Source organism: Budorcas taxicolor, chromosome 4, assembly GCF_023091745.1.
Source record: "Budorcas taxicolor isolate Tak-1 chromosome 4, Takin1.1, whole genome shotgun sequence".
Taxonomy (NCBI): domain Eukaryota; kingdom Metazoa; phylum Chordata; class Mammalia; order Artiodactyla; family Bovidae; genus Budorcas; species Budorcas taxicolor.
In genome coordinates this window covers 120,379,905-120,402,389 of record NC_068913.1, presented here as the reverse complement: position 1 = coordinate 120,402,389, position 22,485 = coordinate 120,379,905, and the positions used below count along the sequence as shown (strand labels likewise).

The window sequence follows — 22,485 nt, the reverse complement described above, 5'->3', positions numbered from 1 at the left end:
GCTATGCCAGTTCAGTGCTACACAGGGGCCACCCTGCTCCGGGTGGGACAGGACCCTCTGAAGCTCCAGGCCCTGCTCCCTTGCGATGGCCAGCAGCCCTGCCCTGGGTCCTGGGTTCTCAGACCCTGGGAGCAGCTGAGTGCTGCTGTCAGCAGAGCCCACAGTGGGCTCATGGAGAGTGCATGCGATGAGGCCCTCAGGAGCCCTCTGGAAGGTGCTGGAAGCCCTGCCCTGTGCGTCCAGACTCCTGTGTGGCTGCAGCAAGCGCAGCCTCCATTCAGAGAGGGGCCCGGCTTCCTAGCAACTCGCCCCCTCCCCCCAACACACCGAGAAACTGGGCTCTTGAAGTGCATTTAAGGGTTCGTGTTTGTAGCACGTTGGAATGTCAGAGCTGACAGACTATTCTTGTAAGTTTTTTGTAACTTCCTGCTGCAGTCATTTCTCAGTCTCCCAAGAAAATAAATCTGTGCAGGACCCAAAGTCATTGGGTCCAGGGGACTTTAGAATAGGTGGCATCTTAGCAGGAGGCTTGGCAGCTGCCGTCGTAAACACCTTCAGAACATTCCACAGGGTATGTTCCATGTCACCTCTGCTCAGGTAAGCGTGCCAAGTGTGAACTCCTTCCTGATACCTGGATGGTTCTTACCTGTCTTATCTCTGCTGGGAAACGGCCAATGTTAATACCTTAATAAGATGCATAGGAGGGTATCCGGTCTCCAGTAGATGGTAACTTCCAGGTTCAGTCAGCTATAGGCCTCGCCAAGCTTCCTGACTCCCAGAACCGTCTAAAACAAGAAATAAGTGAAGAAAGTCTCCCAGAGAAGTGAAAGAAGCCGCCACAGCAAAGCCCCGAGCTCTCCTGCCCCCACTGCGCGAGCTGCTCCCGGGGGTGGGGCGGGAAGTAGGGAGACCCGGCTGAGGGGCCGGGAATCCGGACTCGGACTTGGGGTGGTGTGCTCGCCAGCGTGGAAACGCAGGCCTCTGGGGCTGCAGAAGCAGGTGGGGTGGGGCCCTCGGGCCCCGCTGTAGCATGGGCTGACAGCGGAGCTCAGCACTTCCCATTTTCAAGGTCACACCTTGCTGAGGGATACGAGGAAGGCGGGAGACTCGAGGCCCCTCGGGGTGCCCTGCTCACTGTGAGGTCCCTGCAAATGGGCAGAGAGAGTCATCACTGAAGGCAGGGGAATGCTTGTTCCAGAACCAAAATTAGAGATGATTCACAGACCAGACACATCAAGCTATGATGGAGCATGTCCTTACTCCCCACCAAAGTGTCTGATTTCAGCATCAGTCAAGTTATTGTGCCCATTGAAAGCACATTTTCATGTCGATGAGTCCCCATGTGGCTCCTGGCTCCCTCTTCAACCTCATTTTCTTTTGCCCTTGTTCCCCTTTTAAATCTCCATTCTTCTAAACACAAGTATCTTGTCATTTCTAGACCACAAAACTGAGTGTATTGAATGGTGGGCTAATAGCTTAATATCTGTGTTGGTATTTATTTTCTCTATGTTACTGAATACGTGTCATTTGAAAGCAAACACTGCATGAGCTATTGCCATGGAGTTGATTAGCTCAGAAAGTAAAGAATCTGCCTGCAATCCAGGAGACCCAGGTTCAGTCCCTGGGCCAGGAAGATTCCGTAGAGAAGGAAATGGCAACCCATTCCCATCTTCTTGCCTGGAAAATTCCATGAATAGAGGATCCTGTTGGGCTACAATCCATGGGGTCGCAAAGAGTCAGCCACAACTGAGTGATAGCCAGCTTTGGCATTGAGCTTGACACAAGAGCAACACTGGGTGCCCACACACCCTGACCCTCTGCTGGTGGACTGAAGGGCCCCAGTGGGGTGATGGGAGGAGGCATGGACCGGGAGCAGCTGGGAGGGGCGAGCGGTGGCCCCAGTGGGGTGAGGGGCGAGCGGTGGCCCCAGTGGGGTGAGGGAGGAGGCATGGACCGGGAGCAGCTGGGAGGGGCGAGCGGTGGCCCCAGTGGGGTGAGGGGCGAGCGGTGGCCCCAGTGGGGTGAGGGAGGAGGCATGGACCGGGAGCAGCTGGGAGGGGCGAGCGGTGGCCCCAGCGGGGTGAGGGGCGAGCGGTGGCCCCAGCGGGGTGAGGGGCGAGCGGTGGCCCCAGCGGGGTGAGGGGCGAGCGGTGGCCCCAGCGGGGTGAGGGGCGAGCGGTGGCCCCAGCGGGGTGAGGGGCGAGCGGTGGCCCCAGCGGGGTGAGGGGCGAGCGGTGGCCCCAGCGGGGTGAGGGGCGAGCGGTGGCCCCAGCGGGGTGAGGGGCGAGCGGTGGCCCCAGCGGGGTGAGGGGCGAGCGGTGGCCCCAGTGGGGTGAGGGGCGAGCGGTGGCCCTTGAAGACGCACCACGTGGGTTAATGCTCTGCCCTTGGGCTTGCAGATGACCACTCCCGGATCCGGCTGAAATCAGAGAACAGCCACAGCAGCTCTGACTACATCAACGCCAGCCCCATCGTGAGTACCAGCCCTGCCACCCACCAAGGCTGGGGGGAGGAGTAGGCAAGCCCAGCCCTGGGTCAAGAGCTGATAGCTAATCTCCACCTGGTAACTAGTCTCCACCAGGTAACTACTTCCATCTGGTAATTAGTCTCCACCAGGTAACTCTCCACCCAGTAACTAGCCTCCACCCATTAACTAGTCTCCCCCCGGGTAAGTAGCCTCCAGTCTGTAATTAGTTTCCACCTGGTAATTAGCCGCCTCCTCCAGGTTACTAGCCTCCACAATATAACTAGCCTCCACCTGGTAACTAACATCCACTCTGTAACTAGTCTCCACCTAGTAACTACCATCCACCTTGTAACTAGCCTCCTCCAGGTTACCAGCCCCCACACTATAGCTAGTCTCCACTTGATAACTAACATCCACCCTGTAACTACCCTCCACCCTGTAACTAGCCTCCACCGGGTAACTAGTCTCCACACTGTAACTACCCTCCACCCTGTAACTAGTCTCTACCTGGTAACTAGTCTCCACCTGATAACTAGTCTCCAGCTGGTAACGAGCCTCCACCCTATAACTAGCCTCCACCCTGAAACTAGTCTCTACCTGATAACTAGCCTCTGCTGGTAACTAGTCTCCACCTAGTAACTACCATCCACCTTGTAACCAGCCTCCTCCAGGTTACCAGCCCCCACACTGTAACTAATCTCCACCTGATAACTAACATCCACCCTGAAACTAGCCTCCACCTGGTAACTAGCCTCCAGCCTGAAACTAGTCTCCACCTGGTAACTAGCATCCACACTGTAACTAGTCTCTACTTGGTAACTATCCTCTACTAGGTAACTACCTTCCACCTGGTAACTAGCCTGCACCCTGAAGCTAACCTCTACCTGATAACTAGCCTCCACCTGGTAACTAGCATCCACCCTGAAACTAGCCTCCACCTGATAACTAGCCTCCACCTGGTAAGTAGCATCCACCCTGTAACTAGTCTCTACCTGGTAACTAGCGTCTACTAGATAACTATCCTTCACCTGGTAACTAGCATCCACCCTGAAACTAGTCTCCACCTGATAACTAGCCTCCTCCTGGTAACTAGCATCCGCCCTGAAACTAGTCTACCTGGTAACTAGTCTCCACCTGATAGCTAGTCTCCACCTGGTAACTAGCCTCCGCTGGTAACTAGCCTCCACCTGGTAACGAACCTCCACCCTGTAACTAGCCTCCACCTGGTAATGAGCCTCTACCCTGTAGCTAGTCTCCACCTGAGAACTAGCCTCCGCTGGTAACCAGCCTCCGCTGGTAGCCAGCCTCCGCTGGTAGCGAGCCTCCACCTGGTAGCGAGCCTCCACGAGGTTACGGCCCCTGTCAGGTGCCAGGGCTGGTGCGCTGCCCCGGCCTGCTCTCGATGGCCCTTGTCCCCAGCGTCCGGAGCAGCAGGGGCACGGTGCAGGGCACAGGGCCTGGTCACCCCATAGCAACAGCGTCCTGCGAAGTTGCTGCTGGAACCCATGACTCTGGGGAAGTCCTTATTCCCCACTTGGGGGAAACGGGAAAAAACAGACCCAAACCTGGTGCGTGTTGAGTGATGGAGGGCGTAGAGGTGGTGGAAACCAGGTTGGCTTCCTCTGATTTTTCCCACAGGCAGGGTCTTCACTTCCTGGGGTGGGGGGGCCGCAGCCGTGCCTCCCTGAGCAGCTGGCATCAGACGGGGGGCTGGGGGAGGGTCTCTGTCCTGTCCACCCTGTGGCCTGCAGGCATTGCTGGCTTCCGGAGAGTCCCCCCCACCCCCAGCCACAGCGCTATTCCCGCTGCTTCCTGCGCTGCGCCCAGGGCAGGGGCGGGCTTAGAAGGAAACTCTGGAGCGCCCCCCAGCACAAGGGGAAGAGGGGCTGGAAGGTGGGCCTGAGGGCTGGAGTGAGTGTAGGTGGCAGGTGGTGAGATGAGCCTGCTATCTACAGAGCGCCGCGTTGGCACCACCTGGACCCGCAGCAGAGCGTGGGGAGTGGGTGTGGGCTGTGTCCCCTTGGTCTCGGCGCCGGTCCTCGGGGAGGGTCAGGCCACCTCACTCAGTTCTCAAGTTGGCTTCACAGACAGGCGCGCCGGATGCAGCACGTCCTGGGGCTCTGATGACGGAGGTTCTGGAAGTGTCGGTGGCCGAGGGGGCGGGGCCGTCTCTGATCGCTGAGCCGCCAGGCGCAGTCCCCGCTGTCCTCGGTGGCGACCCTGGCGAGACAGCTCACCGAGCAGGACCGCCGACCGCAGGCCACTGTCACCGTGGCGGCTTCCTTCAGTGCCCCTGCTCCATGCACTGTGTTATCAGGGCGCCGGTGCCCGCTTCCCGACACTTCACAGCCACACAGCGGGGGCTCCGTGCACCACGCGCTGTGAGAAGGGGGTCTGCAGTGAGCACCCCGTCTGCACCCGCCCAAGCCCAGGCCCGTGTTTCTGGGACTATATTTAAGGAGTCGCGCCTTCGCTTCTGGCCGCGTAGACATCAAATGTTGGCTCCGTGTGTGCAGAGGCCTCACTGGGGCCCTTCAGTCAGTCTTCTCAGTAAACACTCTTGGTGAGTTTGGTATTTTTCCATCAATTCTAATTCAAAAAGCCAAGCGAAAGCCCCATTGATTTCCCCATGTCTCCTCCGATGAGGCTGGGGTTTGTGCCTGCCGGGTCTCAGTGATGGGCTGCAGAAGCGGGGAGCAGCCTTTGTCCTGTTCGGCTCCTTCCCTGGAATGAACACGTAACAGGCAGAGACATTCCTTCAAGTCTGAGAGACGGGAGTTCAGTGTGGGAGTGCCCAACTCTCCCCCTTGAATGGCATCTGGCTTTCAGAAGTCTGGGCCACTTGAGGCTAGTTAGGACCGGCGGAGGCTAAGGGGCTGGAGGCCACATCACCAGCCCCTCTTCTCTGAGCTGCCCAGCCCCCCACTCCTACACCCTCCCCGTCTGTCTCCTGCGGAGATTTAGAACAGCCTCCCAGGCCCAAAGATGGGGCAGGGGCACGGGTCAGAAGGTGAGGCCAGGAGGGAGACATGACTTTTCAGTGTCTTTTTATATTTTCCTTTTATTTTGCCCCACGATTCTTTCTGTTCATATTTGGGGTGTAAGTATGGATTAGAAGAACTCCTTGACTCCTCTTCTCCCTGAAATGACTGACGGTCCCGTGACAACCAGCTTCCTGGCAGAGCTGAATGAGAAGCTTACGATTAGAGCCCAAGAAGCCCCAGCTGTGCAGAACAATACTACAATAATTACACCCGTCATATTTGTACTTAGTCCTCATTAAAGTTCAGGGAAACCATCAGTGCTAGGTAATGTGCCATCTCTGCTTTGAAATCAGAGGTCACCAGAGTCTGTGGGAGTTCTGGGAGAGAAACCGTCAGCCACGCGCGAGCTCGGTCACCAGAGTCTGTGGGAGTTCTGGGAGAGAAACCGTCAGCCACGCGCGAGCTCGGTCACTTTTGGGCGTGGACTAGGGATATTGTTACCACTGTTGTGAGAGCACGCACGTTCCTCACCAGGGGCAAGTCTGAACATCTCAGTGACGCTTGAAATTAAACTTACTCTTCACTCCTCTGTTTAGTAATAAAGGGGGAGGATTGTTTAATTTTTAAACTCAGTTCGTTTAACAAATTTAAGTAGTACAAATTGACTCCTCAGAAAATACCTGCTCAGACGCACTGAACATCACAATAAATTGTCCAAATAGGGGGGACAATTCCTTGGTTTTCAGATTTATAAGCGAACATCCATATGTTTATAATTATAGTTGGCATGCGTACATGCTAAGTTACTTCAGTCGTGTCCGACTCTTTCGGCCCCCTGGACTGTAGCCCAGCAGGCTCTGTCTGTGGGATTCTCCAGGCAAGAATACTGGAGCCGGTTGCCATGCCCTCGTCCAGGGGAGCTTCCTAACCCAGGGATCAAACCCACATCTCTTACGCCTCCTGCACTGGCAGGTGGGTTCTTTACCACTGGCGCCACTTGGGAAGCCCAATTATAGTTTATATCCATTATTTTTCTTAAATCTCAACTCGTAAGAATATTAAAATAATTCAGGTTCATAAGCCACACTCTCTCCCACTGATTATACTAGTTTCCCAGCAAACTCTCACCGTAAGACTTGGTATCTGGAAAAGTGGCTTGAAAACTCTGCCTGATAGGGTCTAGTTTTTAGAAACCATGTGTGAAATTTGCTCTGCATATTATGAAAAGCAAGTATAAGTGGTCCGGGGGCAGAACCAACGTTGCGCTAACCTGCACACCAGCCCGCAGCCTCGCCCCAAGTCACTCTTCAAGGCTTCAGGACATGGGTGCCCTGGTCTTAACATACTGAAGGCTTAACTTTTAAGAAGAGTTTTGTTTGGAACATCAGGGAAATATTGGTACATTTTCTGATGCAGATTAGAGCTAGTCACTCTATTATAACTCTCCTCCTACAGCTTGAACCAAATCTCTAGGGATATACCCTTCAGGCACCCTGGTTCAGGTTATGTCTTTTTTTCATATTGGCGAATAGTTGATTAATAATGCTGTCTTAGTTTAAGGTATATGGCAAAGTGATTCAGTTAAGCATATACATGTATCTCAGTTCAGTTCAGTCGCTCAGTCGTGTCTGACTCTTTGCAACCCCATCGACTGCAGCATGCCAGGCTTCCTTGTCCATCACCAGCTCCCAGAGCCTACTCAAACTCATGTCCATTACATTGGTGATGCCATCCAACCATCTCATCCTTTGTCGTCCCCTTCTCCTCCCACCTTCAGTCTTTCCCAGCATCAGGCTCTTTTCCAATGAGTCAGCTCTTCGCATCAGGTGGCCAAAGTATTGGAGCTTCAGCTTCAGCATCAGTCCTTCCAATGCATATTCAGGACTGATTTCCCTTAGGATTGACTGGTTGGACCTCCTTGAAGTCCAAGGGACTCTCAATAGTCTTCTCCACACCACAGGTCAAAAGCATGAATTCTTCGGTGCTCAGCTTTCTTTAGAGTCCAACTCTCTCATCCATACATGACTACTAGAAAAACCACAGCCTTGACTAGATGGACCTTTGTTGGTAAAGTAATGTCTCTATTCTTTTTCAAGTTCTTTTCCCATTTAGGTTATTACAGAGTACTGAGCAGAGTTCCTTGTGCCACACAGTAGGTCCTTGTTGGTTATCCAGGTGGCATCTTCATGAGACTCAACCCAAACTTTGGGGGTCTACTTTTTCTGAAAAAAAATCCCAGAATCTCAGAGCTATAGGACCCGTAGAGACCACATCCCACTTCTCCAGCCCCTCCCACCCCATTTTACAGACAGTGAGATGGAAGCCAGAGAGCCTGACTTTGCCCACGGTCCTGGCGCCTTGTGTGGCCACAGCGATCATACAGATGAAAATGTGCTACAGAGAAGTGAGGAAGAAGGGGGACGATCAGCCTTGATGTCAGCGGAAGCTGACGCTCATCCCCACCAGGAGTGCTGGTGGAGACGCCCTCACCCAGCCGCCGGGGCGGCAGCCAGTGTGCCTGCGTGAGGAGTCGTGTTCCCAGAAGCTGGCGATTCCCTCCAGTCACCACACCCACCCTGCCCTGCAGGTCCTAAGTGTGCTGAGGCTTCTGCCATTCAGTTCAATGCTTGCTTTACTTTCCTTCAGTCACCGCTGCACAAAACTGGACAGAGGCTGCCGTGTACGAGCAAGGCCTCATCTTTGCAACACGCACAGAACGTGCTCAGGATGAGGCGATGGCGCTTGTCCTCCGAGCGACTGTTGAGCTGGTGGCACAGGTCACCGCGCTGTGATCATTTACTGCCTTCTGAGCGGCAGCCACGTGATATAGTCAAGGGGGAGGGGAGTGACATGGGCCACCACGCACCCCCTGCGCCCAACCCCACATCCTCCCATCTCCAGCTCGGGTTGATGGCAACGGAGTTACATGGAGACCTCTCCCCACAGGAGGCCTTATTTACCTCCTGAAACCCTGATCCGATGTTTGCTTTCAATCACATATTTCTCACTGGGAAAGCAGCTAAATGTGCTGGGTTGTACATGCGAAGGATTTTAAAATGCGTTGCTCTCTGAATTGCTTTGGGCAAAAAAGCACATTTGAAAAGGAGGTGGGGTTATACTTTTCATGCAGAACTATTTGCAAGGAAGAGACAGGGTCCCTGTAAATAGCTGTCACCCCCAACAAATGCATATTTTAAACATCAAAACTCCTTATTTCTGCCAAGCACGTTCCCACTGAAACATTCTAATTGGAGCTTTCAGCAAGAGTAACGTAATTTTACCTGTATTGTGTGTTGTTGTGAATTTCCAGTTTTAATTACGAATCACTAAATTAGATGCACAGAAAGCGTTTTTTCCTGCCCCCCCACCCCTTAGCTAGCGTCACATTGCTGTGCTGATGGAGTGACTTGCATCTGTTCTCCTGTGCTCTTTCCCGCTCTCGTGGTGCACATAATTATAAGGCGCACTGGGGGCGTCCTTTCAGACTGACAGCCGTGGGCTCTGAAAGTGCTGACGGGCAGGCGACACCGGATGCATGTTAAAGGGGACATGAGCCCTTCTCAGACCCAGACGCGGAGGGGCCTTCAGGTGCCCCAGGGCTCCCAGCCGACATCCTCACGTGTCACCGTTGACTCGTGCGTGGTTGCACCTTTCTTGTTTTCGCCATGTTGGGAAATGAGTTCCTAACAAGTACCTTTAAATTTGGAGCATTTTAACTCTTTCATCAAACCCTGGTGTCAAAACAGTAAAAACCAGTGCTGGATGGAAAGAATAAAGGAGGCTGTCTGTCTGATAGGTGAGCGGTCGCCTGACACCCAGCGGAGACCCGCCTGCTCTCCTCTGGGGGGTGTGTCTGTGGTCCCCAAGGCGGGGCAGGGAGGACATCCTGCTGACACCTCGCCCGGCCCCTCCCTTGTCCTGTTGGGACACCAGCGTGAGAGGGAGAACACCGTCTGATTTAATCCGATTTGCTGCTCCAGGCTTTGTTCTCATGTTTTTTTCCTGCTTAGTCTTGGAATTAACTGTTCTAATGAAGGTCTTTTAAGCCAGACTTCCTCTCTTGGAGCCAGCAGGCAGATCGACAGCCAGGAAGCTCACCGCTGCATTCTCCTTTGTTTGTTTGTTTTCGGTCCTTGTCTGGCGAGGTGGAAAGAGAATATGAAATGAGCTGCTGGAAGCCTGGGCCCGCCCCCAGCCAGTGCCTGCTGGGCTGGCTCCCGGACCCTAGTGGCTCGGCTGGGCCCTTTCGGGGCGCAGAGCAGCACAGCACGGCGGGGGGGGGGGGGGGGAGGGGGGGGGCTCTGCCTCACCCTGAGAGGCAGGGGGCACTGATGCTGGGCCCCTCCAGGTCCAAGCGATGCCCGCCCTCTGCCCAGCCCAGTGCCCGCAGTGACAGCCTCGGCCGCATCACTTTTGAGCCCTGTGTGTGGCAGTGGTGCCTATGGAGGCCGCGCACGCCAGTGGAACACCTCCGCAGTCACAGTCATCGTGGGCTTATCGCCACGTGGGTGACCTGGGTGCCTTCCCTGCCTCCCCTCGGCCCCACTTCATGTGGCCCCTACCTGGCTGATGCCCTGGCGTCCGGTCTCTGGCTGGCCTCCGCTCTACTGATGCGGCTCAGTTACCGTGTCAGAAGCACGTTCAGCCCCATCACCAGGCTCCAGGCAGAGGGTCCCCAGGCCCCCCTAAACTCCAGACATCAGGCCCCCGTAAACTCCAGGCACCAGGCCCCCCTAAACTCCAGGCACCAGCCCCCAGGCCCCAGTCCCCAGGCCCCACCTAAACTCCAGGCACCAGGTCCCTAGGCCCTCCTAAAATTCAGGCCCCAGCCCCTAGGCCCCCCTAAACTCCAGGCACCAGGCCCCCAAGCCCCCCTAAAATTCAGGCCCCAGCCCCTAGGCCCCCCTAAACTCCAGGTGCTGGCCCCCAGGCCCCCCTAAACTCCAGGCACCAGGTCCCTAGGCCCCCCTAAACTCCAGGCACCAGCCCCCAGGCCCCGCTAAACTCCAGGCACTGGCCCCCAGGCCCCCCTAAACTCCAGCCACCAGCCCCCAGGCCCCGCTAAACTCCAGGCACTGGCCCCCAGGCCCCTCTAGAATCCTGGGGGTTGTTAGGTCAGGAGAGGTCTGGCAGGGGCCAGGGGGTTTCCGGCCTCCACAGAGGTGGTGTGTGTCGGGCCTGGGGGCTGTCAGCGCAGGACTCAGGGCCCCGGGTCTCCCCAGCCCTGCCTTTCCCGAGTTCATCTTCCTCCTGTGCTCTTGTCTCCGCAGATGGACCACGACCCCAGGAAGCCCGCGTACATCGCCACCCAAGGACCCCTGCCCTCGACTGTGGCTGACTTCTGGCAGGTGACTCTTTTTAAATTAAATTTTGTTCTGAGTCTAACGGCTTAATAAATTGATCATGAGTAATGCCTTGGACAGAGAAGGCAATGGCACCCCACTCCAATACTCTTGCCTGGAGAATCCCGTGGATGGAGGAGCCTGGTAGGCTGCAGTCCATGGGGTCGCGAAGAGTCGGACACGACTGAGCAACTTCACTTTCACTTTTCACTTCCATGCATTGGAGAAGGAAATGGCAACCCACTCCAGTGTTCTTGCCTGGAGAATCCCAGGGACGGGGGAGCCTGGTGGGCTGCCGTCTATGGGATCACACAGAGTCGGACACGACTGAAGTGACTTAGCAGCAGCAGCAGCAGCAGCATTGCCTTGGATTCAATTAAGCCAACCCCGATTTGTTTACAGGTGCTCATCCCACGTTCCTTGGTTTCAGAATTTATATGAGCTCATTCATATTTTTTATGATCAACCTTCTTTTCAAAAGCTTGAGTATGAAAACTTCCCTTTGAGATATTAAGTCTTTAAAGACTCTTACTTGTTAAGCTGCTCCAGTCACTTTATCTTATGAAATATAATGGAATGACGCATGCGCAAATTATTGCATTTTCGTCAGATGTGTCTCGTATCGATGGTTTTAATCTTATGAAGGCTAGAAAATGGTGCTCAGATTATAGTCTCTCTCCTTGTGGATTCTCTGTAGTAATGCATTTGAGAAGCCAGGCTGGTCTCTTTTCATCCAGCAAATACTGCATGCTAGGATCAGGCTCGGGCACTGGGGACACTGGCCAGTGAGAGGAGAGCCAGGGGCCAGTGGGGCCTCGCCTCCGCAACCCGGTCTCCCTGCCCACCGTCCAGCAGGCGGCAGAGCTTTGGGGGCACACGGGGTCCCGCCACTGCCTGACGGTTGAAACAGGGCCCTACTGTGAGTCAGGCCCATGGGCGTCCTAGGACTGGCAGAGTGCACCCTGAGAACGAGATGAGGGAGGCGTGGCCTCTGGGTCGGCAGGTGATGGGCGGGAGCAGCGTGAGGGCCACAGGGCCAGCCTGTCGGAGTCCGGTGGCCACGCCACCTCTAACCCAGAGGGACCTGCTGAAGTTGGCAGAGCCCACATTCCCCGCTTCCTGTGCCCCGAGGGCTGAGTCTCCTCGTCACACCTCCTGAGAGGTCATGCACCCCGGGAGGACCAGGCGGCCGGCTCCGGCCTGGACCCGAGGGGCCTCCCCACCCCACGCAGAGCTGTCCCCCTGAGCCATGAGCCCACCCATCCTAGCCTGCCTGCGGAGCGCTGCTGGAATTCCATGGAGGGTGTGCTCGGTCACCTTCCTGCTGCCCCCCAGGCTCTGTGCTCAGACAGAAAGAACACAGAAAGCCCCGAGTCGTGTGGCAGAACAAGGGACCAGCGGAACTGCACGGTCACGGCGTCTCCCAGTCGGCCTCAGCCCGCCATCCCAGCACGTTTGTGCAGGAGTGCCTCAGAAGGGTGGTTTCACTTCTACCAGCTTCAGGCCCCGGTCGCAACTGCCTGTAGGCAAAGCTTCTCTTGCCAACAGAAGCACAAGTTCCTAAGATCGTGTCGACATTCACACAGTCATCGCTTACATCCATGGACCACCTACCCTGGGGCAGGCCCTGTGGTGGGGTTTGTATATTTTGACCCCTAGACTTTGCGTTCTACGAGACTCGCAGTTCGTCCTCTGCCCTGGTTCACGTGGTTGGCACATGGGGCCAATGGTATACTTTTCTTGCTGCTTGTTCTGAGCAGTTGCCATTGTTGGGGGCCATTCATTGTGCCAGCATTTGTAAACCATGGGATGTCCTAGAGCTTTTATGGAGGTCTGATATTAAGGAGCATTCTTGAAATGGAAAGGAAACATCTCTGAAAGCTGCGACGGGAGAAAACTATTCGAGTGAGATGCAGTGCAAGACACTGTGAGAGACACCCCAGTCAGCACTTACCAAACCTCCGGGAAACGCTGGGTCCCTCGAGGCGGCAGTGGACACTGGCCACTAGGCCGCTGTCCCAGGCCGTCGCAGGCCCGTCAGCTCATCACAGCTCCCGAGACACCCTGCAGCAAAAGGACGTCCCTGACTGTGTCCCCACAGTGCCCTTGAGCCAGAGGCACGGTCTCCACACCAAGCCTCCGGGTCCAGTTGCAGGGAGAACACAACGGAGAGGTGCTGGCCTCGGACAGGGGGTGTCTTAGCACCTGCCCCTTGGCACAGCCACACGGGCTGGACTGGGCTCCAGAGTGTTTGTTCTAGAGATGGCATCCAGCAAGCATGGCTCCTGATTAACCACCCAAGGCCACAGGCTCGAAATTCCAGGTTCCCTTCACTGCCTTGGGCTCTACAGAAAGTGCGTGGAGAAGAACGCCTGCCTTTAAATTTCTTGCAGAAGACAGAGCCTCTCAAAAACCATGGTGAAATGGAAGTTCCTTTAAGAATAAAACCTGCTTTGAAGCATAAGAAGTTTTCTGTTGGAAAGACAATACGTTCTGAGTGAGTTCATGTCTGGATTTATGCCTTCCCCAATAATTCAGCGGAGAAGACACTGGCACCCCACTCCAGCACTCCTGCCTGGAGAATCCCAGGGACGGAGGGGCCTGGTAGGCTGCAGTCCATGGGGTTGCCAGGAGTCAGACATGACTGAGCAACTTCACTTTCACTTTTCACTTTCATGCATCGGAGAAGGAAATGGCAACCCACTCCAGTGTTCTTGCCTGGAGAATCCCAGGGACGGGGGAGCCTGGTGGGCCGCCATCTGTGGGGTCGCACAGAGTCGGACACGACTGAAGCGACTCAGCAGCAGCAGCAGCAGCAGTAGTTCAGCAGGTAAAGAACCTGCCTGCAGTGCACAAGACACAGGAGACGTGGTTTGATCTGTGGTCGGGAAGATCCCCTGGAGAAGGAAATAGCACTCACTCCAGGATTCTTGCCTGGAGAGTCCCAGGGACAGAGGAGCTGGGTGGGCTATAGTCCAATGCGTTGCAAATTGCTGGACATGACTGAGCAACTAAGCACGGCACACATGGCCTTTGACAGGGTTGGACACAGGAACTCAGCACCCATAACAGAAAATATTGAAGCATCTTCCTTTCATTTGAGCTCTGGGGTGCTGCCCTGAGCCCTTCCCCGGAGGATCTCACGGGGTTTGTCTCCGGTGAGAGGCCCTGGTCCACGGTGAGAGGTCCTGCAGGAGAGGCCCTGCTGCGTGGGTGGTGTGGGCAGCGCAGAGCCCAGGCCGGGAGGGGAACACAGTGGGGTGTTCCTCCACCTGCTTCCAAATGAGGCCGCGTTCACAGGCTCCGTGGACGTGGATCTGGGGGACATTATTCCACCCAATAGGATGCCAAGGAGGAAAACAGACACGGAGCCCCAGACGGCAGCGGGGGCGGGCGGGCAGAGGACGCCGGCAAAGCAGAGACGCCCGGGGCCGTCAGCAGGGGGCACACGAGGTGGGCGCCGCAGGCCCAGGATGAGGGGCGACACCCAGAGGAGGGGCTGGGGGAGGCTCTGTCTTCACACAAGCGTGGCGCTTCCAGAACATTACATTGTGGGTGTGACCCAGCGGCAGCCCACACTGCAGTCACCTCAAGGCGGGGTCTCCCGCCCCAGCCAGGCCCTTCCCTCCTGACCCTGCACCCCCTCAGGCTCTGCCAGGACGCAGCGCCACTCGCCCTCCAGCCACTAGAAAGCTTTCTCTGAATTCACACCTCACGTTCTAAGAATTTGATTCCAAAACCAAATGCACATAAGACCCACAACCTTCCTGTAGAAATGTGTTCTGATCTGTGAGGACAGCCCGGGTATTCCTGGGCCTGAAGTGCCTGCTCTGAGAGAAGTCAGCCAGCATCCAAGTCCATGAATGGGAGGCAACAGTTATTGAGCACTTACTGTATGCCTCACCCTGGGCAGGCACAGGGGGATGTGACCTCACCTGATGACCTGGGATGAAGCTATCACGAGTGCGTGATCCCCAAAGGCATTCCTGCAAGACGGGAGGTAGCTAGTGGTCGGGGGGTCAGGGAGTTGGTGTTTGATGGCACAGAGTCTCAGTCTGGGGAGGTGGGAGGGCTCTAGGGGCAGTGGTGGTGGATGTCCTGAGTGCTCTTGAACTATATACTCAAAGCCCATCAAGACGGTGTTTTTACGTTACGTATACTTTACTAGAATAAAAGAAAGTCAGGATCCCGATGCAGCAGAGCACTGAGGCCCAGGGCCCCACACGGCCCGCCCGACCCCCACAGCAGCTGCCCAGGTGTCAGACCCGACCCCATGATCAGACCCGACCCCCGTTATCAGACCCGACCCCCGTGATCAGGCCTGACCCCCGTGATCAAAGCCAATCCCCAAGGTCAGACCCCACCCCCGAAATCAGACCCGACCCCTGTGATCAGACTTGACCCCATGATCAGACCCCACCCTGTGGTCCACAGTGCTTCTTCCTGCCCCACAGGCTGTGAAGTGAGGGGGCAGTGAGTGGGCATGTGAGTCCCTGTAGAGGAGAGAGAGGCCATCGGCGGTGGGGACACTGTGCTCAGGGCCAGCCCCTGCTATGAGGACCTCAGGGTGCGTCCTCTCCAGGCACAGAGGGCGTGTACCACACCCTCCAGCTGTGCACGTGTGCAAGGCTAGAGCCAGGCTAGATCGGGGTGAGGACTTCTCGGGGGGCTGTGGTTTCCACACGGGGAGAAGGGCAGGCCTGCCACCTGCCGGGGGCCAGGCTCACACATGAGCACAGGGTAACTGGGAGCCTGGGGGCAGCTTTCTCAGAGAACAGCGCCTTGGGGCTGTGAGCAGGGAGGACGAGTCCTGGGCACAGGCTGCCGGCACTGAGCCGCCCGGTCCGGCATCACCCACCCGTCCTAGAGCTGCTCCGGCCCCCAGTCCGCCAGCCCCCTCGCCACCGTCCAAGGAGCCCTGTCTGCCGTCCCCCCTGTATTTTCGGACCACAGTGTGGTCAGCTGGTTCAGGCGCATGAGCACTGTCCACGCATGTGGACCCTGCCGCCGGCCGAGCGGTGCCCGAGCTCAGCCCGGTGCCTCTCGGGGCTGGGACTGGTGGCCGGCTCTGCTCACCGGGAGCTGAGGGGCAGGGAAGACACTCTAGGATTTCCAGCCTTGCCCTCCCTGCTTGGCAGGCTTTTTGGTGACTTTCAGATGATGCAATCAGAGGCTGGGGAGCTGGGCCTCGACCCCCAGGTACAGGCGCTGAAGGCAGCTGGAATTCAGCTGGTGCCCAATTAGTACAAACACTTGTTAACATTTTACCAAGAAAAAGTCCACCTATTGCTTTCTGTTTCCCACTTTCTGCAAGCATATTCTACTAGAAGTCTTCACTGGGGCAATGTACTTTCTTTTCCAAGCAGTGGGGCTTGGTTTAACTGAAGAACTTAAGCTCCTCAGCACTCAGTTACTGCTCTTAGGATGGACAAGGAGAGACCCGAGTGGAGGGCTGTGGGAGGTCCCAAGAGCCTAAGCGTTCTCCTTCAGGAGCTTCTGATGAGCACGGCAGTGATGAGCTCCATGGCTGACCGCTGCACCCGGGCAGTGGCGGGTCCAGCAGACAGGGAGCCGAGAGGCGGCAGCCCTTGCCCCCACCTCTGGCAGGTCAGCTAAGGGTGACCCCTTTATAGCGAGTACCACCAAGCCCCCAGGAGCCAAGCCTGGAGCAGCCAGAGGTGGTCCTTGCAGACACCCAGCACCCCCCAGTCTGCAGGACGCCCGGTCAAATCATACCCACTGGCTCAGAGACCACGACACATCGGGGCTCGTGGCTTCTGGTGGTCCTACGAGGCGGGACACAGAGTAGGAGGAGGTCCCCAGTCCCTGTCCCACATGATGCCCACACAGTCACTTCCTCTGTTCATCCTGCACAAGCCCTGGGCAACGAGTGATGGGAGAGGAGCTTGCAGAGGTACCGGTTCTGGAATATTAAGAGGCTGTGGGTGGAGCAATGGACTCAGGGGCCCTGTTAACTTACAGACTGATTGATTCTAGAGCACATTATCTAATTGGCTGTCCAGTTGCTCAGTCATGTCCGCTCTTTGCAACCCCATGGACTACAGCATGCCAGGCTTCCCTGTCCTTCACCATCTCCCAGGGTTTGTTCAAACTCATGTCCATCGAGTCAGTGATGCCATCCAACCATCTCATCCTCTGTCGTCTCCTTCTGCCTTCAGTCTGTCCCAGCATCAGGGTCTTTTCCAATTAGTCAGCTCTTTGCATCAGGTGGCCAAAGTATTGGAGCTTCAGCTTTAACCTCAGTCCGTCCGATGAATATTCAGGACTGATTTCCTTTAGGATTGACTGGTTGGATCTTCTTGTAGTCCAAGGGACTCTCAAGAGTCTTCTCCAGCAACACAGCTTGAAAGCATCCATTCTTTGGGTCCCAACCTTCTTTGTGGTCCAGGTCTCACATCCATACACAAAACCATAGCTATACAGACTTTTGTCAGCAAAGTAGTGTCTCTGCTTTTGAATATGCTGTCCAGGTTGGTCATAGCTTTTCTTCCAAGGAGCAAGCATCTTTTAATTTCATGGCTGCAGTCACCATCTGCAGTGATTTTGGAGCCCAAGAGAAGAAAGTCTGCCACTGTTTCCATCGTTTCCCCATCTATTTTCCATGAAGTGATGGGACCAGATGCCATGATCTTCGTTTTCTGAATGTTGAACTTTAAGCCAGCTTTTTCACTCTCCTCTTTCACTTTCATCCAGAGGCTCTTTAGCTCCTCTTCACTTTCTGCCATAAGGGTGGTGTCATCTGCATATCCAAGGTTATCGATATTTCTCCTGGCAATCTTGATTCCAGCTTGTGCTTCATCCATCCTGGCATTTCGAATGATGTACTCTGCATATAAGTTAAATAAGCAGGATTATCTGATTAAATTAAAGGACTACAGGAATTGAGGACAGTGAGTTTCTTGAGAAAAACCTGATCTTTTGTTTCCGTGTTTTAACCTCAGAAGCATTTTAACCACAGGCCCTAGATTTTCCAGGATGTTTTTCTTCAAACATTCACTCTGATTGAATTTTCTGCACATGAGTTCACAAACCTTTGCAGATAAAAGGGAGCTTCTGTCAGGTCATCTTACATCAAGGAGGGATTTGGGAGCCGTGCCCTGTGTGGCCGGGCATGGTGTGCCTCGCACCCAGCTATGCGTGTGTCCTGCCACCAGGCACTCGGGTCAGAGCTCAGGCTCGCGTGGAAGCACAGCCTGGGCCTTGATTTTCACAGCCCTCAGCCGGGAACTCCCTGCTTTCATTTGTGATATCAGTTCCCTCATCCGTCCTTCTTCTTCCTTTCATTCTTTTTTCATTCATTCTTTGACTTTTTCTTCTTCTTTCTCCTCCTTCTTCTCACAAGCGGATCTGATGCACCCACGTCAGGTCCTGGTTTTGAAACGATGACAGCTTGAGTGGCGCTTTTACCCAAGAAGCCAACGTGTGTGTTAGGTGTGAAACGTGAGCGCAGCCCAGGGGCGGTAAGCGCTTCTCCGTGACAACACGCCCGGGCTCAGGCGACTTCCCACACAGTCGAGCGCCTGACAGATACCTCTGCGGCAGCTGCATGAGGTTCAGGTGAACGGGCAGCTTGGTTTGCGCGTGGCCTCGCTGTAGAAGTGCTTGAGCAGCACACACGAGCCGCCTCGCCTCTGCTCACAGAGAAGCAGGCCGTTCTGTCTTTGCAAAAGGACGCTCGCCGGATTCCAGTGAACGAGCAAGTGTTTCCACACAGATGGTTCTCCTTCCTGCCTGGGCACAAACACTGCTGGTGGGAAAGCACCCAGAGGGGCCTGCTACAGTTGATCAGCATCGGGACTGACTTGAGCTCAGGTCAGACTCTTTTTAAGGTTTATTTATCTGCTTCTTTATTTCTGGATGCTCCGGGTCTTCGTTGCCTCCCTCAGGCTTTCTCTGGTTGTGACGAGCAAGGACCACCCTCTAGTGTGGGGCACAGGCTCATCACTGTGGCGACTTCCCTCGTTGCAGGGCGCAGGCTCAGTAGCTGCGGCGCACGAGCTTAGTGGCCCCGTGGCATGTGGGGTCCTCTGGACCAGGGATTGATCCCGTGTCCCCTGGGTTGGCAGGCTGACTGTTAACCACAGGGAAGCCCTGGGTCCAATCCTAATGTCTGTGAGACTCCTTCCTCCCTGCTCAGCCCTTCCCGGGGGTCAGGATTAAGTATTGGCTTTGCTCCCATTACTTCGGGGTTTTATCTGCGAAAGAGGCCCATGCTGACGGCTTTGTTTACAGAGAAACAAACCACGTGGGTTTGTGTTATGAGTCCTGCATGAAGACATAAGAAGACTTCATCACCTTCGTTCACATTTAGCCGGATTGCCACCTGCCTCACTCACAGCTTGACTCAGGGACAGTGACTGTGTGGCTGAAACAGACCAGAGGCTGGGAAGACTTCAGGGCACACTTCTTAGGACCTTCCTCTGGACAGGGCGAGAAAGGGACTGGGGGTCTACTCTGCAGAAGGTGCTCAGGCACTGCTGTTTTCTCTTCTTTAATCGATTACAGAGTGCGTGGTTCGAGCTGATTGACATAAAATGTGTTCTCAGACCTCTTTGTCAGCATCCTCACTGCCAGGCTTAAGCTGATCTCTCCTCCACCTATGAAAAGAAGTTGGCAGCGGAAATGAATCGTGCGTCAGGGATGGAGGGGCACATTCGGCCTGCTCTGGAGAAAAGCTGTCTCCACTTCACGTAGCCACTGCTGCAGCAGGCGTGCAAACAGCACATGGGCTTTCAAGAGGCACGTGTCTGCACCGAACAGGCCCTGGGAGGACTCTGCCAGGCCAGCCTTTGATAGCGTTTTCTTTGAGTTCTCTTTTCAGAGAGGCAGTCAAATGGTCTCTTTTTAAAATATCTATTGTTTTCAGCTGAGCATCAACTATAACAAAGCCTGGCGCCAGACGCCTTGGAGGTAGAGCTGGCAGCCAGACGGGCTGCCGTCTTCAAGGAGCTGACAGTCTGGTGGAAGAGAGCCATGCCCACACAGGCGAGAGCAGAGCAAGGTGGAGGGGCTTCACAGGACATGCGGGGAAGGGGGGACGTGTGCCCCGGAGGGACCAGAGCTCCTCACAGAGCCCGCGGCCCCAGGCTTGACCTGTCCGCGCGGACCGCCTGCCTTTAATCAGGCCTTATGCACTCCAAAGGAGTTTCTTTTTTTTGCTAAACACTTGGTACTCAAGAAAGACTTCGGGTGAAGAAAATCTACAGTTTCCTTCCATCTGGGGTAATTCGATGAATAAAAGAAGGTTCGAACGGACGTTTCCCGACTCCTGTGGACGATCTGGGGGCTGGCATAGAGGCTGGGCCTCGGTGAGTGTGTTCATTTCCTGTGCTGCTGTGACAGATTTCCATCAACGGAGCGGCCGAGAGCTGCAGAAGCGTGCTCCCTCTCAATTCCAGAGGCCAAGTCCAGCCCTGGTGCCGGCAGGGCTGTTCTCCCAGCCCTGAAGCACCGAGACGAGGCTCCTTCCTGCTCGCAGGGCCCGTATGTTCCAGCTGCATCTCTGCAGCGCCATCCTTGCGTTCACCTGGCGTCTCCCTCCTTTGTGCTCAATTAGGCCCCACCCTGATGCATCAGAACCTCGTCTTCTTATCCCGGTGACATCTGCAGAGACACTCCTTGCAAATCAGGCCGCAGTCATCGGTGGCAGGGGTTACGACGTCAGCGTGTCATTTCAGGGACTAAGTCCAGCCCATAGCCAAGAGCAGCACGGCGCCTCTTCTTTAACCAGCAGTTGGTAAACTTGCTGTTACTGTCTAGTCGCTCAGTTGTGTCTGACTCTGTGACCCCACGGACTGTGGCTCACCAGGCCCCTCTATCATGGGCGTCTCCAGGCCAGAATACTGGAGTGGGTCACCATTTCCTCCTCCAGGGGACCTTCCCGACCCAGGGATTGAACCCACCTGTCCTGCGTCTCTGCACTGCAGGCAGACTTTTTACCGCTGATCCACCTGGGAAGCTCACTTGTTTGGATGAAACAGCCGCCAAAGTGTGTGTGCCGCAGCACGCGCGCCCGAGGTCTGAACTGCTGCGTGTTAGCCTCTCCGTGCACCCAGGTCTGATGGCCGTGAACGGGCTCCCGTGCTCGGCTGTGTGAGCTGTGTTACCATCACGTGCCCCTTCCCTGGGTGGCCTCTGAGTGCCACAGAGGGGCTGGGGGCGTGGTTTGTCGCTGGTGTGTTTTATGACAGCCCAGGACCCCTGAGGCGGCGCTACTGGTTAAGAACCTGCCTGCCAGTGCAGGAGACGTAGGTGTGGGTTCAGTCCCTGGGTTGGGAAGGGTCCCCTGGGGAAGGGAATGGCAGCCCACTCCGGTATTCTTGCCTGGAGAATCCCATGGGCAGAGGGGCCTGGTGGGCTCCAGTCCATGGAGTCACCCAGAGTCAGACACGACTGAGCGTCTGAGCGCAGCCCAGGACCCCTGAGCCGCCGCCCCGACTCCCGTGACACGCCCGCTAGTGAAGCAGTGATTGTCGCCGCCGGGGGCCCCGTCGCTCCCCGCCGCCGCGTGCCAGGTGACGGCGTGTGTTCAGGGTGGCCTTCCACGGTCGGTGCCGTGCGTCAGAGGAGACACTCAGGAGAAGGGGGCATTTCTGGTTGTTCTCCAAGCACAGCACCGGGAGGGACCTGTCCTTGGGATCCCCGCCCGAGATCATGTTCCCGCCGACCCAGGACCGGCAGTGCCTGCCTCCTGTTTGGGAGAAGGAACCCACTTTTTGCCGGTGAAAGCTGTTACAGCCCGATCCCGCTCCCTGCGCCGTGGCCTGGGGTGTCCTGACCTGTGTTAGGTCCCCAGTAAACGTGCCGCGTGCTCCGGGAGATGACACTGTGCTGTCTGAGCCCTAACCAAACGGGAAGTGTAGACAGGGCCGTTTCTGGTATCAACCATCCGCTCCTTGGCTCAGCAAAGCCGCTGCTTCAGAGGACCACAGCAGGGTCAGGGAGGACTCAGGCGGCTGCCTGCTTCCTTGAAGAGAGCGCTGGAGGTATCTCAAAGACTGGGCACAGAAGTCGTGCCTTACTCTTGCCCGGCATGACCCTGTGAAACTGGCCCCGAAAGAGTGCGATCTCCTGTCCAGAAACGGACCCTACTTGACCAGGACTTTCACCAGACCCTGTGTTCCCTCCAAAACCCACCGTGGATTCCCTGGTGTGCCCTGAAGTCCAGCCCTGTGAGCAGGGCACCACGGTGGGAGGTGAGCAGGGAGTGGGCGCCCGAGCGGGTGAGACAGCTTCGATTTAGTCAGTCCCTCTCTGCTTCCACACAGTGACCTAAAAAGAAGTATTATCCCCTGGGGTGCTTTTGGAGTTGTTGGTCTAAATTGTTTCTTTTGGATTCACTCTCAACCACGCCTTCAGAGAGGCCCGAGCGTCCCCGGACGGAGGGAACCTCGGTGGGGAGGGCTTCCTGATTCCACACTCGGGGGTGCAGCAGAGCCTCGGTGATTAGTTTATGGCCCGGATCATTGTATTTTTATTACGCTCATAAAACCTGTGTTTCTCCTCATTTTCCTAATGGCTTCAGTGAGCTTCTGTACCTTCTCCAGGCACATTAAACCGCGGCGCGCAAGAAGGGCCGATTAGGGCCAGTCTGGGAGCTGGCGAAGCTTAGACCAGGGCATCCGCCTTGATTGTTGGATTTCCGCTGAAGAAGAGGGGAGCGTGTGGGCTT

The 22,485-nt window shown here is 55.8% G+C and overlaps 1 protein-coding gene across 1 annotated transcript in view; it reads left to right on the top strand.

Moving 5' to 3' along the window:
• The window catches only part of PTPRN2 (protein tyrosine phosphatase receptor type N2), a 464,846-nt gene that overhangs the window by 416,388 nt on the left and 25,973 nt on the right, over positions 1 to 22,485 (top strand). Inside the window, exons 15-16 of the mRNA XM_052638438.1 lie at positions 2,400 to 2,473; positions 10,722 to 10,799. Coding sequence (XP_052494398.1) covers positions 2,400 to 2,473; positions 10,722 to 10,799 — 152 coding nt within the window. The remainder of the gene's footprint in view (positions 1 to 2,399; positions 2,474 to 10,721; positions 10,800 to 22,485) is intronic.